The sequence below is a fragment of the Manduca sexta genome, chromosome 17, assembly GCF_014839805.1.
Source record: "Manduca sexta isolate Smith_Timp_Sample1 chromosome 17, JHU_Msex_v1.0, whole genome shotgun sequence".
Classification (NCBI taxonomy): domain Eukaryota; kingdom Metazoa; phylum Arthropoda; class Insecta; order Lepidoptera; family Sphingidae; genus Manduca; species Manduca sexta.
The window spans coordinates 12,454,851-12,474,574 of NC_051131.1; the positions used below are offsets into that span (position 1 = coordinate 12,454,851).

Here is a 19,724-nt window from a genome sequence, read left to right on the forward strand (position 1 = left end):
AATTTAAATTTTGAACCGACTTACATTTGGCTAACTAATCTCAAGACCTTATCTTTCTGATAGTAGGGCCCAAACCCAGTAGTGCAACAATTTATTATTCAGTTTCATTGGCTTCAAATATTATATAAAACTTTATTCGTGTATTCCAATGGTAATGTAGCTACACTTTAGGTAACTTACATAAGTTTGTTTGATTAAAAACCAAATCACTTACACTAAAAAATCCATACCCAGTAGTATAATAAATTTCTAATTTTACTGCGCTTTAAATATTGAAGACTTTATTTCTATTTAGGTCCCGTTCTAGAGGTAACGTGGCCACAGCGCCGTTAACAGAAGATTTGCGAGGCAGACGAGCCAGAAGCAAAAGCCGACCCAGGGTTCTGTATGCTCCTGAAGGAGAAATTGTTCGAAACTCAGGTAGTAAAAAATTAAAAACTGTTCTTTTTTTTATTGTAATAAGTATAGATTTTATAAAATCGTAGAATTAGGTAACTTAGCCCTTTTTACATCAAATTATGTTTTTCTTTTTAATATAATTTTATACAATTAACCTCTTTATGGTGTCTTGTATATCTTCGGATATTAAGCAATAACTCTTTTCGAAATGTATTTATCTACCTAAAAGAAATATTTAGTTCCTACCTTAATTACTGCGTTAGAACAATGGAGAAGAAATAGACTAGTAGATATGTCATTACTTTCAGATTATACTCTTCTAGAGGTACTAAAAGAGGAGCCTATAAGGGTCACAATACGAGGCCTTCGGAGGACATTCTATCCTCCCATACATCACGCGCCTATCGACAACTCCCCACCAGAGAAGAAACTACAACTGGACTGGGTGTAAGTACTTTGAAATTCACATCGTTTTGATGTTGAACATACACTCGCCTTTTTAGCCCCTAAGGGGTGAGCAGAGGTGCAACTAGTGCACGCACTTTCTGTCATGTGTATTCTCTCTCATGTAATCGGAGGCAGGCCTATTTCTATATGTTGATTCTCTTAGTTTAAAAAGAAAGCTTGACTTACTATTAGCAAATCCATAGTTATGAATGCAAAAGTGACTGTCTTATATCTGTAGGTATGGATACCGTGGTGCCGATTCCCGCCGCAATCTCTGGGTGTTACCGACTGGAGAACTATTATACTATGTCGCAGCCATTGCCGTAATGTACGACAGAGATGAAGAATCACAAAGACATTATATGGGCCATACAGAAGATATCCAGTGGTATGTTCAATGTAGTTTTCATACATAACCCACAAGGGACCTTAGACAAAACGCTAGTGGCGAAAAGTGAAATTGTCCAACATAATATGATATGTACTAATGCAAATGCGGTCTGCAAATCCTTCTAATGATAATTTGATTCTACATAAACGGAAGCCGGCAGGTATCGGGTTATATCATCGATATATATGTACGTGTTTTACTGAATTGAACTACAATCCATTGAAACTGACTTACGTATGGTCAATATTAACAGCTTGTGGTTGTGTACGGAGTGGCGCTCATATAAGAAATCGAGTCTAAGTGTAAACCTGGATTTTAATAAAAAATATTAGTCAAATAAGTAAAATATTTGTTGTTCAAGTGAATAAATAGGTTACAACGGTGACGTTTTGGTTGCCATTTTAGATTTTGAACAAATAGTTTATATGGTCATTCGTGTCTATAGAACATACGTCAATGGGTTAAATGGATCCTTCGCCACTATAAGATGCTTCTTTTGTTATTCTGCACGTCACAAGTTTCGCCCACGTTAAATTCTTATATCCCTGCCCTCGTCCAATTATAAGTAAGCAATTCAAACGTTTCAGCCATTATGAATGATTCGAAACACGCAATTAAAATGGAATATGTTCGTAGCCTAAATATAAATGTCTCAACTATTTGCGTACGTAAAGGGCAACATTCTACGAAAGATGACGTATTTGGGTCTATTGATGTAATTTATTATAACTCTTACAAAATATTCATTGTGCTGATGTAATACGTTGGGTAATACAGGTCATTTTGACATTGCTTTACTAAACGAAACCACATACTTATCTACTTGAAACTAATTTACAATAAGTTATCTATTGCGTGTATCAAATAACAAATTACTACTTTACTAAAAAGGGACAAAAACATTGATAAATAAATATATTATTCATCAGATGTCAAATGAATCTCTATTTCCCTAATTCATTAGAGTTGGCAATAAAAAAAACAACATCCATAAAAAAAACTGCTAATTGTGTCTTTTCTACATTGGAAATAATAATAAAAATTGAACATCCATAAATATTTAATAATAATAATATCAGCCCTGTATTATAATACTTGCCCACTGCTGAGCACGGGCCTCCTCTACTACTGAGAGGGATTAGGCCTTAGTCCACCACGCTGGCCTAGTGCGGATTGGTAGACTTCATACACCTTCGAAATTCCTATAGAGAACTTCTCAGATGTGCAGGTTTCCTCACGATGTTTTCCTTCACCGTTAAAGCGAACGATAAATTCACAAAGAATACACACATGATTTTAGAAAAGTCAGAGGTGTGTGCCCTTGGGATTTGAACCTGCGGACATTCGTCTCGGCAGTCCGTTCCACACCCAACTAGGCTATCGCTGCTTAAACATTGTTCCTGGTAATTGTCCTAAAGCATGGAACTCCACCCGTCTCGGGAGCTGGTGGCGAGCGGGCAGCGCGCGGGCCGGGGCCGCCGCGCGCAGGCGCACGTGCGCATATGGAGCACCGACACGCTACAGACACTACACGTGTTCGGCATGGCGGAGTTCGAGGCCGGCGTGTCCGCTGTCGCCTTCTCACAACTGGTAATACTCGGTTTGCACAACCATTTCAAACTACACGAAATTTATCTAATTTTTTATCTTTGTTCCAACCAAAAAAAAGTCATACGACCCAATTTTCAATAAACAATCCCAAACAATTTTTTTATGAGTAGCTGCATAGAGGAGCCCGTATTTGTTGAAATAGCTGAAAAATATATAAGTAAATAACTTATTTCATCGTTTACAGGACAGGGAAAACAAATATAAAAAAAAATCATCTGTCTTTCTATTATCTTAATTATCTGCCATTTTCAATAAATAATCCCATTTTTAATCTTCGATCTGACCTCGAGAATATACTAATTAATATAAGTCTGTAAGCATGTCATGACTGTTCTGCTTGGTCCATTTTTGCTACGGATCTACAAAAACAATTGGAATCGTTGATTGAAAACGGTAGTTAAAGTTAAAGTCGTGAGTAGGTGTTATTCATATTATCTAACTTATCGATCTTAGATTTGTATCTGAGACCCATCTATCTCGAATTATTCATTTATCTTGTATTATACTTAGTGTAATACTAATAACCAGATTAATAATTTTAACGTGAAATTTTACGATCTAGAGTCTTATCTCCCAGCGATAGAAGGCTTTATAAATCTAAAATAGACATCGCAAGCACCTTATCTTTGTTGGTTTTATTAATTCCTTACAAATTATTCAATTCAATAATTTCAATGCGAAAGCGTACTATTTAGAATTTTTTCTAACCAATGCGGACGATACAAGTGACATTAAAAATCTGTGACAGTATAAGCATGTTTTTCTTTTTAGGCATTTCAAATATTATTTCCTTGTATATAGAACGGAGGGAGCTATGTATTGGCGGTGGACGCTGGCCGAGAGAGCATTCTCTCCGTCTGGCAGTGGCAATGGGGACATCTTCTAGGCAAAGTTGCTGTAAGTAACATTTAAAACAAACTCAATATTGTTGATATCATAATAATAATACTGCATATCATATTGATTCTTTAAATAACGTATATACATGAAATTGACAAGTAGAGCAATGAACAAACAATACCAACAACATCCAGTCCTCCTACAATGTGACGTAAAAACACGACACGAACGTCCGTGTCGTTTAATTGTGATGATTGTGATTGGCTAAGAGACCAATGCGTGAGTCACATGTTTGTCTCTCGACCAATCACAAAAAACTACACGAAGTCGCGCGTCGTGTTTGTTGTAAGTGGGATTACAACGCTTTGTTCAGGCAGTGCGCTCATTTTAGTTGCAATCAACACTATTAGGTAGTTAATCGAATTATCAGTATGTTGGTAGGTTCAAATTTTTTAAAATACGAAAACTGGTTTTTTAAAGTAATTGTCATAAATCTTTGCATATTCCCGCCTGTAATTATGCATCTTAAATGTATGCAACGAATACACAAGGCCGTTTGCCCAGAGCAAGGCCTTATGCCTCATAATGTATTGTTCATTATTACATTTTCTGTAATGTCTTACAAACAAGAACACAACAGTAGCTTTAATAATATTAATCAGTTAATAAATTAAAATAGAAACATGTAATAATAAAATTGATTACATTATTATTAATCTTCTTATGCAGCTAAAACTGATTCGTCTAAATTGAAAAAAAACCTTTAAATGTTAAAATTGATTTGTTTACTACTTTTTATTCTCTCACGATTTTATGAGCTTCTAGTTTACATCACAATATATTAATATATTATCTGGCCAATGACTTTAGTTATAATACTGGGGCCACACTTATGTCTGATTACATTAATAGGCGAAGACCGTAGGTCAGTCAAAATTTATGGCGATAATAATTATATGTAGCATAAGGCATACAGCCAATTTTGATTTAACGCAAATTTTTTAAGCCTAATTTAATGCGATAATGAGCGATGATATTAACCTTGGTTTGATCCTAACTTAAACAAGTGAGAAATACCCAAAGACATTAAATAGTATAATTAGTTATAGACCGAACATCACGACCAAGTATGTGCTTCAAAAGTTATTACAATTTGGTAATAAGTTGTTGTCTTATCTTAAATGGCCATGTGACAAGATGTCACAGCGTCCTTAGATATGAATACAAAAGTAACATATTTACCCAAAAATATACTATCTAATAGGCACATTAAAAATTGCAAAACACGATGAGTTAAAAATATAAAGTATTTTACATCGGTGTTTTGCTATTTCACGATAGATTGAGTAACCATTGCATGAGCGCAAAATGTTTGTATGAAGTCTTCGCAATGTCCTCTCTATAATATAATCTTAGAACTCTTTGGAAACACCCAATCATCATTGTATCTATATATCGACGATTGACAGACTAATTGACTTAAACGACTTTTATTTGTGACATTGACTTTTATACGTATTTGGAATCAGCGATTTTTTAACCTATTCTTTTAAATGTCGCTTATGTCAATTAGCCTGCTTACCGTCGATGTGAATATGTGAAGCAAAAACTTTATACCGCTTTTTACAAAAAATACGCGGACGGAGGTGTATCATTTGGCGCAGGTAAAGTTTATATGCAGGGATGCAAAAAGTGAATATTTCTATATAAAATGTGTGGAATGTGTAAAAAAAAAATTCAATTACATTGCTACTTTAATATTTTTTTAATCCACCGTCAATGTCCGCCATTCCCAAACTTCGTCTGTCATTGACTTCTTTCTTTTATCTCGCATTTTACATTCCATTGAATGCAAAATACTAACATGCCAATTTCCATTCTATATATGTATTAGAAATAGATTAAAGTACATAATAAAAAATCGTTACGCACACTAACATGCGTTTGACTGGCATGTATACTGTTTTGCTCATGGTTAAAGTCTGTGGTGGAATTGAAAAGAGATTAATGTTATATGTCTTTAATATTTATAGTCTTAGCAAATTTTAAACATAATCATAATAACATCAATATTTAATACATATACAATACATGCTATACTTAATACAAGAGAGAAACGTTTTACACTTTTTTAAGCACTTTACTCGCACGGGGGAGTATGAGATTTGAGATGATTAAAATTCATATAATACTACTATCTTATTTGTTCAAACTACTCTAAATACGTCATCTCTTTCACATGACATGTTAATGTAGTGAAATAACTATTTCGTTTGATTGAGTAGGGTACGCCAAATCTATATACTGTAAAAATCTTTATTTCTTTCTTTATTTTTAAAAAAAAAGTTATTCTAAATAACATAAACAATCGAGACATAACGAAATGGTCACAGTGTTTTTAAGTACCTAACAAATTAATGGCCTGGTGTTGTATGTAATTTGTATGACGTATCGTCTGTGACCTTGCATGAACCCTCAAGGCCCCATTAAGATCTTAAACACGATAGTGCAACTCGATAACTACCTACAAAATAATGTCAACAACTCACTATGTCTTATTATTTACTTATCTACATTTGTAATAAAATTCTTTATGTTATCTGGTTGCATACTTTAAGAAATATGATGATGAATCAATTATATCACAATTCATTCGCTTACCAAGTCTTTTTATTTGGAATCGTTTCAGTACTAAGTAATTCAGATTTATTCGAAACTAGCTTTTGCACGCGGGTACGCCCGCATGAAAATCTTTTTCCGTGGTAAAAGTCCTGCTTTATATTTTTTCGGGATCAAAAGTAAGCTACAGCACTGAGGAATAATCTTTTCCTATTAGTGAAATACATAACAAAATATTTTTTCTAAGATTAACGCGTTCAAACAAATTGTTCAGTTTTATATATTAGGATAAATTCCCATATTTTTTTTTAATGCAATTACTTACCTAATAAAAATTAAGATCAAAATTATTTAGAGACAAGTATTTCAAAAACTAATACCTATTGAGGAAATGATAAACTTCATCATGATTTAAAATAACATTGATGGAATAAGCAATCGAATGTTCTGTCGTATAAATTATTTTCAATTTTCATTTTAAAAGTTTGAACAAAATCATAAGTTATTTAATTTAACAATATTGTATTGCAAACAATGTTTCCTACTTTAAAATATAAATAAACCTGACTTAAAATAGGCTCAAAAATTCAATTACAATTAGTTACAAACACCAACACGGACAATAATGTATAGTAACTTACATACAAAATTGTTTTTCTTGAAAACAGTAAAACAGAAACAACATTATAATTTGTAACTAGTATATAACGCGACAACATTTGAACACGTGATTTCGCCGCCATTGGTCATGCGAAATAACATTCAATCTTTGTTTTCTTTCAAACTAACTGCAGTTAAATACATAATGCACTTTTCGGATTTTAACAAATTAAATTCTAACCTAAATTTTGAAACACGCATAGGAACCATACTTCGTTCACATGCAACAATTCGTTAGCGTCAACGGCATCAGTTACTTACTTTGAATCTGTAGTTGTGGCTAGCGGAAACTTAGTTATCAAAATCCGTCGCTAGTCAATACGATTATGTTCAAAATTGGATGGACACGGATTGATTCTAAAACGCGACACACGTAGGGCCAGCGCATTATTTTTGGCGGAGCGCAGCGCAGACTTTTTTTATCTGTCAAACTATTATCGACATTCTCTTCATTGAAATAATATTTAAAATCCTTTAACACATTAATAAATTACATTACATTGTTATCAATAGATTTTGAATATTATTTCACATATTATATACGCAATAATATTGTTACCACAAAGACATGCGTATACAATGTGTACGATGTGCGCTATCGGGCATATACCGATATCCTACCATCAGCTTGGTGACACATAAACTATAGTTGCGACAGGAAACTTAGTTGCCAACACAATGTAGAAGTAACTCCAGTACGAAAACATTCCTTTAATTATGAATGGGTAATATTTTTTCTACAGACTTTACAAGAGGAGCTGACCGGAGCGGCGTTCCATCCACTCGACGATAACCTTCTCATTACACACGGGAAAGGACATTTGGCGTTTTGGAACCGAAGGAAGGACGGTTTCTTCGAACGAACGGACATCATTAAACCGGTATTTAAGTCTTTAAGGTGGCTGTCTCACTGACTACGAGGTACCGACTGGCATGTTTCTAATTTATGAAATTAGCAACCAGTGTCAACTTTGCGTAGCATAAATAATTACATGATAAATCTTGATGTTTCCATGGCTTTCTACAAATATAGCTCCATAATTTTGTAGTGCTAAATATTGAAAAAAATCGACGATAGCCTAATTGGGAGTGGTACGGACTGCCGAGACAAATTAGCCTAAAGTTGCCTCGTTTTGACTTAAACTATAAAAACTCAAAACAAAGAAAACATAAAATAAAATTAACTAATGTGAGAATTAAGGACAGTGTTGACATTTATACGTATACCTAAAAGCTATATTTTACCTCTCATCATGCCACTCCGTAGTTGGGTGCCAACACCATGCTATTATACAACTTCACATGTTTAGAATAAACAATTGTACTGTTTTAAGGCCACCTTTCCGAAAAGAATATCCTAGTCTTGATAATATCCAAATCATCCGGGGTTAGCCTATACAAAGTGTCCGACCAAGAATTCGCTCCCAGGATCTTCGAGTCCGCACCTTATACACGTCGCTACTAGACTAAGACGGGGCTACACACTTAGCATTACATTATTATTATGATTGGATACAATAACTGACAATACCTGAAGGTTATTGGTTAGTTCAATGCTCTCAAACACGAGGACGATCAAAGAAATAATTATTTTAACACAGGCTCGGATTAAGTGCAGGAGGTATTTAATTTGAGTTCTTGTTTACCATATCATATTTAATAAATTTCCTCTTGGTATTTATTATAATATATAGATAAATAATTCTAGGTTAAGTGATTCAGGAAACATCACCTTTTTTTTAATTATTCAGCAATTTGCATCCTACATTATTGAAAAATTCTGTTACCCCAACCAAATTTGTGGTTATGGGCTAGTTGTCTTTATTTACTAACAGCAATCCAAATTCGTTACAAGGTCGTGGTTTAGGTTTTCACCTATGTGTACAAATGATACTATTATTGCTATTTGAGGCTCAAGTGCCACACTCGAAATCACTGAATTCTCTTACGTTACTTTCCGAATGAGTAAAATTAAGAATAAAAAACCTTTGAAAATGGACAGAATTGTTATGTATTGTCAACATTTTACAAACATTTACATTATACATATTAATGATTAGATAACACGGAAACTACTTTCTGTGTAGTAATTCACATTCACCACAATCAATTTTACCCTATTTTTTTAAAAATGCCCTAGACGAGCAAATGGTTCACTTGATTATAAATTATTACTGTCGCCCATAAACATTAATACCAGTGGAATAATCGATGCGCAGCCAGCATTACGGTTCAGGCATTTTCCAATGTAAGAATTAACGGTGCTTAAATAAAAAAAAGAGCTGGAGGCAAATCATCCATTCGCAGGACTGAATTGATTATAACGACAAAACAGACCTCCATGATAAAGTGTATAAACAGCGCTAAATTGTCAAAAATTGAAAATACTTAGCAGAACCACGATCCTTAATGAGAAGACCGACAACGTTCGGTTTTGTCGGACAACTTTCTGTGCGACCATCACGACAACCATTCCATCAAGAGTACCTAACCAAGAAACCAAATTATACTCTGATTCTAGCCATCCCGCACACATGTGACAGCGTTGCAGTTCGAACAGGACGGTGACGTGGTAACAGCAGACAGCGACGGGTTCATCACCATTTACAGCGTAGATAGCGATGGAGCGTACTTCGTGCGAATGGAATTTGAGGTATGTTGTAATAAAACTATTTTGCGGATTTTATCGTGGTTATTTATATTCATATTTTCTTCTGAGGTTTCGAAGATTTTGCAGCCTTCGTACGAGGCGGCGGTTTGGTATTTCATTTTCATTTATTCAGAAAACATCTAAATAAATATAACAAATATATTTTGCGTGGCTTTTTGTTGTGTTAAAAACTTACCCCCTTATTCATAAACGTTTTTTATCTAAGGACGGAGGAAAGCTGTGATAACAAGCTTGTTTCTCAGTGCACAACGGCATTGAGAAACAGACATAGGGCCGTTGTGATTGGCTATTATTGTTGTATTTCAATATTAGCCAATCACAACGGCCCTATGTTTACGCACTGAGAAGACTGCCATGCCGTCAGCACTGAGAAACAGACTTGTTATCACAGCTTTACTCGGTCGTTAGATAAAAAATGATTATGAATAAGGGGGTTAAAGTGAAAGAGTTACATACTTACTGTATAGTTCGTAAAAAAAAATATTTTGGAGGGCTGTCAATATTTGTTTAATTCCACAGGCAAGTCTCGGTAACAACTAACACCTTCATAATCCTGAGTATGGCCCTGCCACTGTGCCATTCAGTTTTGAAAGACAAAAACAGAATTTAATTTTAAAAATCTAGCATAACATTTCACAACCTTTAAACTTTTATTTTTTTTAAATCGTTTCTTGTATGCATTCTGATTACCTGCATCGAAACTTGTTTTAGACTTTGTACACAGGTTCAGGTTGTTCAAAATTAAGAGGTAGATATTACTTCTATTTTGACTCCAAAAACTTACACTGTATGTAAGTAATTTATGAATTCAACTTTAACAAATCTTTTTATTTTCCAACAATAAATTTCCACACTTTTTATCCCCGACGATAAGGGGTAGGTAGAGCTGCAACCAGGACAACCACTTTTAGCCTTGGGTGTTCCGTCCCAATGTAATAGAGTGCAAGTCTATCACTATATGAAAGAATAAAAAAATAAAAGCACCCACTAAAGAATCTGAGAAATATAAATGATAATCGAATATAATTTAAATATTTCAGGCACACATCAAAGGCATCAGTTCTTTGATCATGTTATCTGAAGGCACTCTTATATCAGGAGGTGAGAAGGACAGGAAAATCGCAGCGTGGGATTCTCTGCAGAACTACAAGAGAATTACTGAAACGAAGGTATGTCTGACGAAATTGATACAGATCTTAAGATTGTGGCAAAATATTTTACATGTTCGTAAAAGTAGACAGTATAATATAGGTAAACAATGAAAGTACTTTTTAAGAGGAATTTCACATAACAGTTTTAAACATTTATTATTCTTAAGAAAACATTCCCAATGTTAGGCAAGTAGGTACCTACACATAGTTTTAAAAAATGTGCGTTAATTTTGTTAAAAATTATGTTAAATCTGACTTTTAGTTGCCAGATGTGGCTGGCGGAGTTCGTAGTATCTATCCTCAAAGGCCAGGAAGAAATGACGGCAACTTATACGTTGGTACTACCCGAAATAATATAATGGAGGGATCTTTACAAAGACGTTTCAATCAGGTAAGATGCGAAAATAAAATATCTGTAGTTTAACTACATTCAAATCAATTTATATTCAATATTTTTTTACAGATTGTATTTGGCCATTACAAACAACTCATGGGCCTGGCGGTACATCCGGACGACGAAATGTTTGCCACCGCTGGTCATGACAAAAACATCGCTTTATGGAAAGGCCACAAATTGTTATTTGCCACACAGGTGAGATCATTCGGTTAAATCTCGTGACTCATTTTACGTTAAAAAATTTCATGGTTAATGCGTCGCATTCCAGGTCGGCTATGAGTGCGTATCTTTAGCATGGCACCCAGGCGGTGGCGCCCTAGCTGCTGGCAGTACAGAAGGTCATCTGATAGTGTTAAATGCTGATGCCGGAGCACATGTTGCTACCCTACGTGTTTGTGGATCTCCCTTGAATTGCTTACACTACAATTCTGGTATATTATTTTGGATTTATTTTATACCGGTTTTTATTGTGCGAAATGAGGTTTACATTTTCCTTTTTTTACAGCTGGTGATACACTCGCAATAGGATCACAAAATGGCAGTATATACTTGTTCAGGGTATCGCGAGATGGATTCTCGTACAAGAAATCTAATAAAATTCGCGGTGCTCAGCCACTGGTGCAACTGGATTGGAGTTTGGATGGAAACTATTTGCAGACTGTTACTGCTGATTACGATTTAGCTTTCTGTGAGTATAAATCATATTGGTCTTTACATTTTTTCCACTTTGTATACTGAGTTAACAATGTTTGTGTTTCAGGGGATATTAAATCATTATCGCCAGAAAAGAGTCCGATAGCAATGAAAGACGTGAAATGGTCGAGTTACAATTCAACAGTTGGATTCCTTGTATCAGGTATCCTCTCTTTTCTCCCTTTTTTCTAATGGCCATGTACTAAAGACAAATTAAACAACACGTGCTGACTTCCTTTATTGTTTTAGGCATGTGGAACAATAGATTCTACCCCATGACAACATTAATATCTACTTCAAGTCGTTCCTCCGCCCACGATCTTCTCATATGTGGTGACTTGGATGGATACTTGCGTCTATTCAGGTAATTAATAACATACCAAAGGGTAGTCTATTTTAAAAATGTACGTCATAACATTCGCTTTGTTTTTAAAAGGTACCCATGTGCCAGTCCGAAAGCAGAATACAACGAGGTGAAAGCGTACAGCGGAACGATATTCAACGCTCGGTTCTTGTTTAATGACCGGTGCTTGGTGAGTGCTGGTGGCAGTGATGCGGCACTGATGCTGTGGGAGCTGGTGGACGACTAGCATGAGGCGGCGCAGGGGCGGCTCGCGCCGGCGGTGGTGGTCGCGCCCCCCACGCCCTCGCCGCCCCTCGCCCTGCATCCTACCTTTACAATACTAAACTTCGACGAGCTGGACTGAATACGTCTACATACCGCGAGGATTTCAGTACACCATTGAAGACGGTTCGATGATGAACCGCTTTAGTCTGGATAATACAATAAATCGAATTTACTTTCGAAAATTTATCGTTAGCATGATATCTCAGATATCAATGAAGGCGCAAGTTTTTCCCAATTTGGACTTCATATATCCAAATGAATGGATTTGGAACACGAGGAGTATAATATTTGATTATTCGTAGTACACGACACACTGCCATTCTTTACTTGCATACATATAAATTAAGTATGTAGTGCATATATGTATATCACGCTAATATATTCTAAAGCTTAAAGGTGATTAACAATGAATAAATATAATAGAAATTATGTTGAGAATTTCCTTAAAAAATAATTTTGATAAACGACTTCATTCTTATAATAGTATTTAAATACATATTTATTAATATTTAATCATCATTATTAAGTATGGCGTGTCTTTAAAGGTCAAAATATCGATTAGGATGTTCCAGTTTATTAGTTATACAAAAATAAAGACGTGAGGAGCGATGGCCGCACTTAAATATTTTTCAAGTTCATATCCACATCGATATATAACACGTGTAACAACACAACATGATTTATTTGTATACATTTAAAATGAATTGGACCGCCAATTGTTTTATAAATGACCCTGAAGCTCGCGAATAGCGCCTGAGGCGTATGAGGCACGATTTCAAATGCGTGCACATATTATATAATATTATAAATCTAAAATGATAAAAATATAAATGGTAGATGTATGAATAAATATAAGCACAATTTTTTGATAATATTTCATATAACACATTATATTATCACTAAGACATTTATACTCAAAGTGGCAGGCCACAAATATATTTTTTGTTTTGTTCACATTTGATTTGACCCGTGTAAAATAATTGTAATGTCCGTGGTGTCGATTTTAAAGTGGTATTATTTTTAGCCATCCTATAGTATCCAACTATTATTAAATCGGTAAAACAAGTGGTATATCATATTTTACTAAAAATCCAGTTCTTATTTCTAAGTTGTAACGCAAGTAGAAACAACTCGAATAGGATCTATTACCTAATCATGGAATTATACGTAAAATAGGTTTTAAAATAGCCCGTTTCTGGCTCTTGGGCGAAGCCAACTATCAACACAGGTGAGACACAAACCTCAAATTTTGACAGCCGCTCTTTTGGGTTCCGATTTAATTAAATGTATGCAAAATGCATGCACAAGCCTGGAATCCAATTCTCCACTGAAATTTTGATCCAAGGGGAGGGCAAAGCTGCAATTTTACCTAATTAGTACCATTAATTCAATACATTATACAAATAATGACAAAAAATATGTATACTTGCTTTGATAAGATTTGTATTTTTGTATGTATCCCGTATTGTATTTGTATCCAGGAACGGGCAATTGACCTTCCCTACTCCTTCCCTGGTTACACTCATGTTCTAAATAATGACAATGCAAAAGAAGATTATCTTAAAACTTATATTACTATGTTCTTTCTTGTACCAGATCTTCCTATGTAATCTTCCCAGTTTGTCCGATGTAAATGCAAATTAATTAAAATGGGATCTTTATTGTCTTGTATTCCTCTAGAAATTATGCCGGCCATATTCAGAATCGATGTGCTGACACTCTTTGTACTAGGGTGATATTTACGCGTCAGGTTTTTTAGAAATTCTTATTTTATTCGACATTGGTGTTCGGTACAAAAAAACTATTTTTTCTTTATAAAATTTGTCTCAATTACTTATATCTAGAAATTTTAAATACAGTTTTATGTACAATACGAATCAGAATTTAGTAATAATGAAATACCTACCTATCACAGATCGGCGATAGCTCTATGATTTGATGGTAGTGATATAATACTTGGCACAAAAATTAGCTCAAGCTCTAACTCAATCACCCTGAGTACCTAATTATAAAGTTTATATGAGACATTTCAATATACGAGGTTACGATATTAAACAACAAATTTTAATCAACTTTAGTGCACACGTGTAATTAAGTTACGAATTCGTATTATGTAATAGTTTTAATATATATATTATAAAGAGAATGTATAAGACATTTAATAAAATAATACACTAAAATAACAGGATTTTATTTCATTACGAATTAATTTACCCCCGAATCCTGTACCTAAGTAGTAAATAATATATGGTGAACTCGAACGGAAGTGAGCCATCCAATAGCATTTAAACTTTAAAGTACTTACATAATATTTGCAATACAGAACTGCAAATATATTATGTGTATGTAATCCAATAACACATTACTGTTCAATACATAAAGCAGGAAATAATACCATCGCTTAGGGCGAGAGCTGTTTAATGCTAAATCTGTTATATTTGTATCTACGGAACGTAACCACTGTCAACTACTGTCACTGCTGTCAGCAGATGCCAATCGGCAAATGGTAATCAGTATAATTTTTATGTGTGTGTTCTATTGAGTCTTAATTCAAACATTAGTATCATGACGAAACCACGACCATGTGGTTGCAAAGGTTGCAGAACCTGTTTGATATGCGAAACTCAATACGGCGCTGAGAATTTAAAACTTCAACTTAAACTTGACCACGAAAAAGGTTATGTTTATTGTCCATTTTGTAACAAAGCTTGGAAAGGATGGGATATAGACTCTTACAAGGAACATCCATATCATCAAGGCGAACCTATAGAATACCCTGGTGTGTATATTCAATTAGATTTTCTAAGCGAAGATGAAGAAAAATCTTTAATGGAAAATATCGATGAGATGCCGTGGGACATTTCACAAAGCGGGCGAAGGAAGCAAAACTATGGACCAAAGGCTAATTTTAAAAAGAAAAAACTGGTGCCCGGCCAGTTCGGCGGATTTCCAAGATTTTCTAAGTTTATTCAAGAAAGATTCGACAGTGTTGATTTATTGAAAGGGTATCAAGTGATAGAACAGTGTTCTTTGGAATATGATCCGAGAAAAGGAGCCTCGATAGATCCTCATATCGACGATTGCTGGGTGTGGGGCGAGAGAATTGCGACAGTAAATTGTTTATCAGACACAGTACTTACAATGACAAGATATAAGGGTGAAAATACGAAATATAATCTGTATAGTGCTGAAGAATATCCTGCATTGCTGAGCAGGGAAGGGAGATTTCTAAACGATTGGGAAAAAGAGAACACTAATCCATTAGAAATCTCTAAATCTCAGTTAACTAGGGATGCCATCATCAGAATACCAATGCCAAGGTAATTGATTATATATGTATATTTGAAACCTACAATGACTTGTTTATGAAAATTAGGAAATTACGTAGGCTTGTGATATGATTCATGTACATAAGTAATTATACTGGCTAGATTCTGTCCAATTTCACAACAAAAAACATTACTCAATATTTATGTTCCCAGTATTAAAAAAATATAAACAACCCATTTTTAACTTTAACTCCAATGCCAATTAACATTCACAACAACAAGTTAACATTAACTCAACTGAATATAACATTGTGCAATCAGTTTTACTTATTATGTGTTATCATTTAGAGTGTATAATTAGTAAAACATATCCTTGTGATATACATTTTTGTTTTTATTTTCTGTATTGTTTATGCAAGTTTTATTAATCATTTGCAAGTTATTAATTATATCCTTATTGTGCAATAAACTGCAATAAATTTACCATTTAAAATAATTAGCAATGCATGATTTATGAATGATAGTCTTGTAAGTGTTAAGCGAACTTATTTTAATATATTTAAATGTATATATAATATAGTTAACTTATTTATGTAAAAATTTTATGTCTTAAATTTTGATAAAACCAAAACTGGTATGTACATTAAACTATATATTTTGCATATATTATTGTGTAATAATGTACAGTATCTTATGAAAAAAAAAATATTTATCTCTCTGTTTTAATCATTCTCTATCATTATATTGGGAAGTAAGTCTAATAGTTCCAGTTATACATATTATTTGTATATATCTAAATTATTATGCTTATGGTGTTACCAAAATTAACATGTTTTATTACTTTTTATTATTGTTGATTCAATAAATTTAAATGTTGGTGTAATATTGCATCATAATGCTTTGTCTAAATTGGCACTAATGAGATATTTATGTTAAACTAGATCTGACATTACAGTCATTTATTTAAGATAAGTATGTCAGTTAAATGTGATTTTATTACATTAATGGCCATTTGAATTACCCATAAATTATATATTGTATTTTTTTAAATAAATTATTCCATCCCTACAAACATTCATATTAAAATTATTTACTAGAATAACACAGAAGTATTTAGAGTACATAATATGAAATTTAAAGCATTTTACTCATGAAAAAGGATCAGTCTTGTGGATGCAAAATTAGGAATTTGTGTAAAACTGGTAACATAATATTATCTTAAAAAATCACTTGAATAATCTTATGGCCCTTATTTTTTTCTGTTATAATAAACATTGTAAATTTTCCAATATAATATTACATATAATATGGGCCTTATTAAACCCTACAGAATTTACTAATAGCTTGCTTATAAATTCACATTGCAATAACTATTTTATGTTGTAGTAACATATCTTTATTTCTCTTTTCAGGAGATCATTGCTTATCATATATGGAGAGCCTCGATATCACTGGGAACACTGTGTACTCCGTGAAGACATAACTTCAAGAAGAGTATGCATTGCATACCGTGAATTCACTCCACCATATTTGACAGGTGGAGGGCATCAAGAGCTAGGCAAGGAAATAACAGACAGGGCAAAAATATTTTGGAACCATGAGATGTTATTAAAGCAAGATATCCAGCATGGACCTAGGTTATTTATTAATTAAATTATTACCAAATTATAACTTTTTGATTGTTTAATAGTTATGATTTATGTGATTTTCTCTAAACTCCACATATATTACAAAATAAGTGGACATATTTTAGCTGCATATTCAGCAGCCTGTCTTATTCTAAATTGTTATGGTGACCTGATTTTTTTTAAATAAAGATTTCATAGAAAGATTTAAAACATTTTAGATGAAAGATAATAACTGTGGTAATTTTTCATCACTTAATCTTCACTTAAATTATGCTAAGCTTTTTTTTAATTCACTTTCATGTATTGACATTTGTAGTTTTATTATTTTAATACAAATTTCAAATCTATTTAGAATAACTTTGCACTGCATATTTGGCCTGTGATATGGACTAGCGATTAATATATTTATGTTTAAATATATTTAGCTCAAGCCCTTCACAATCAATATTTGTAGCATTATTATTATTGATTAAATTGATACAATGTTTATTGCACAAGTAATTTTAAGTTTATGTCCATGAAGTTCATTTTAGAAGCCACAATCTAAGGTTTTATAATATCATTAATATGTCGTATTAGTAACTGTTCATAATCAAATATTGTTATCATTTTATCAATAAGATAAAATATGATGATTATATTGTTCCTTTCAGCTTAGGTTTTCTAGGTTAAACATATATTTGGCTGTTTTAATTATTTGTTCGTAATTGGGGCTTTTTTGTTACGTAACATAATTTTTTTGTGTGTCGGCCGAAGTTACACGTGATATTTAGTGTATTTAAAGAAATAGTAATAACTTCAAAGCGATTTCGTTTACTATATTTTCAATTAAATAATAAAACGTAGCATTATTTTATAAATTTGCTGTAATCACCAAATTATTCAATGTTTTATAGGTTTTTGTGAAACCTAACATATTTTTTTATCTTTCTCGACCTCGTATCTTTAAGGAATTTTCGAGTTAAATCGAAATCATGAAAATAATCTTTTGGTTAACCTTAACATAAATTATGTTGTTAAAATATATTTTTCAAATAACTTTACACATACCATGCATGATAAACATTGATTTGAACCTCATTACATCTAAATTTGGACATGTAAAATTACGTTTTTAAGATATAAGGATGAGAAAATAAGTAAAAATCATTTACATTGTACCTGTCTTTATTAGACTGCTAGAACGTAATGGACTTACTAACGCCCGTATTACAAACTTAGCTAAGTACAGAGCAATGGTATTATGAAATATCTATTTCACATTGCTTTTCGGATGAAAACTTTCGCTGTCCGTAGGCATAGGACAGAACGTAGCGCTGTGATTGGTCCATATTGAGATATGACTTCTTCAGTTATCTTCAAAGCCAAAGAAAACTATGAAATTGCTGACCTTATGCGTCCGGGTACACTATGCGTCCTCAAAGTATTGTTTGTTAATACGGGTATTAGGAGCGATATAAATTTGCATACGCGTGCTGATCTACGTTATAAAATATTTAAAGGCCGCTACAAATTTGAAATATGGCCTTGCTGGGAGTTTAATATGGCCTTGTTTGGTGGTTAATATGGCCCAGGCCGGGTTATATTTCAAACGTAACGGTTACTAACCGTCATTGAAGCATTGTGCTGTTTTTAAACCAAAGAGCACTCCACTTCAAAACATACGGGATATGTTAATTTAATAAACAATTTGGTTTATAAGTATTTACTAATTGTGTAGTGTTTAGTATTAATTATTATGATAAATAAAGAGCCAGTGAGTACACATCTTGTTTTGTCTTTTCTCAAGTGGATCCCTGTAGATTAGTAAAACACATTAACCTTGTTTACTTTTGAAATGCTAATGGATTTCCTAAACTATAATTAACAAACATTCTTTACGTTTACAATTTTTTTTTATGTCCGCGCAGTGTGATTTGAGCCAATCAATTTGAACATGTTTTCTATTATGATAAATATGCCAATTTACAAAAAAAATACACCATTGTATATTTTTTTGTTTATTTCAAGGTATGGTGAATTTTTTTTAAATATATAGATTGTAGAGTGTGTTCACGCAAAAGAAATAAAAATACTAAAAACTTCTTATTGAGAATTGCCATTAGAAGTATATCTCTTCACTCTTGAAATGTTCCAAATTTAAATTTGTTTTTTTTTCGACTAAGACAGAAATATACAAACCGAACGTAAAGGGACAAGGCCACTACCCACTATTCACTGATCGCTATGACTCACGGACTACCTACCACTTATTCGTAATTTATTTTCCTTGACCAACGCTTGACAGAAAAGCATCACTATACAAGGATGGAATATCAAA

General features: G+C 33.2%; 2 protein-coding genes across 3 annotated transcripts in view; both read left to right on the top strand.

Moving 5' to 3' along the window:
- Positions 1-14,057, top strand: part of LOC115451151 (echinoderm microtubule-associated protein-like CG42247) — a 30,028-nt gene extending 15,971 nt beyond the window's left edge. For both annotated transcript variants that reach the window (XM_030179370.2, XM_030179376.2), the window contains exons 5-19: positions 296-420; positions 708-846; positions 1,085-1,234; positions 2,656-2,827; positions 3,650-3,745; positions 7,711-7,848; positions 9,489-9,620; positions 10,679-10,807; positions 11,052-11,180; positions 11,253-11,381; positions 11,455-11,617; positions 11,692-11,874; positions 11,947-12,042; positions 12,129-12,243; positions 12,316-14,057. In XM_030179370.2, coding sequence (XP_030035230.1) covers positions 296-420; positions 708-846; positions 1,085-1,234; positions 2,656-2,827; positions 3,650-3,745; positions 7,711-7,848; positions 9,489-9,620; positions 10,679-10,807; positions 11,052-11,180; positions 11,253-11,381; positions 11,455-11,617; positions 11,692-11,874; positions 11,947-12,042; positions 12,129-12,243; positions 12,316-12,469 — 2,050 coding nt within the window. In that variant the 3' untranslated portion in view covers positions 12,470-14,057. The remainder of the gene's footprint in view (positions 1-295; positions 421-707; positions 847-1,084; positions 1,235-2,655; positions 2,828-3,649; positions 3,746-7,710; positions 7,849-9,488; positions 9,621-10,678; positions 10,808-11,051; positions 11,181-11,252; positions 11,382-11,454; positions 11,618-11,691; positions 11,875-11,946; positions 12,043-12,128; positions 12,244-12,315) is intronic.
- Positions 14,058-14,993: 936 nt separating this feature from the next.
- On the top strand, positions 14,994-19,169 carry LOC115451473 (alpha-ketoglutarate-dependent dioxygenase alkB homolog 4). The gene is made up of 2 exons (XM_030179820.2): positions 14,994-15,827; positions 17,189-19,169. The coding sequence occupies exons 1-2, from the start codon at positions 15,073-15,075 to the stop codon at positions 17,427-17,429; spliced, it is 996 nt and encodes a 331-aa protein (XP_030035680.1). The 5' UTR covers positions 14,994-15,072; the 3' UTR covers positions 17,430-19,169.
- The last annotated feature ends 555 nt before the right edge of the window (positions 19,170-19,724 follow it).

Excerpts from the sequence above, each read along its gene's own strand:
- LOC115451473 (XM_030179820.2), top strand. The coding sequence starts at position 15,073 with ATGACGAAACCACGACCATGTGGTTGCAAAGGTTGCAGAACCTGTTTG. Across the intron at positions 15,828-17,188 it reads ATCAGAATACCAATGCCAAG|GAGATCATTGCTTATCATAT; the intron begins GTAATTGATTAT and ends TTCTCTTTTCAG.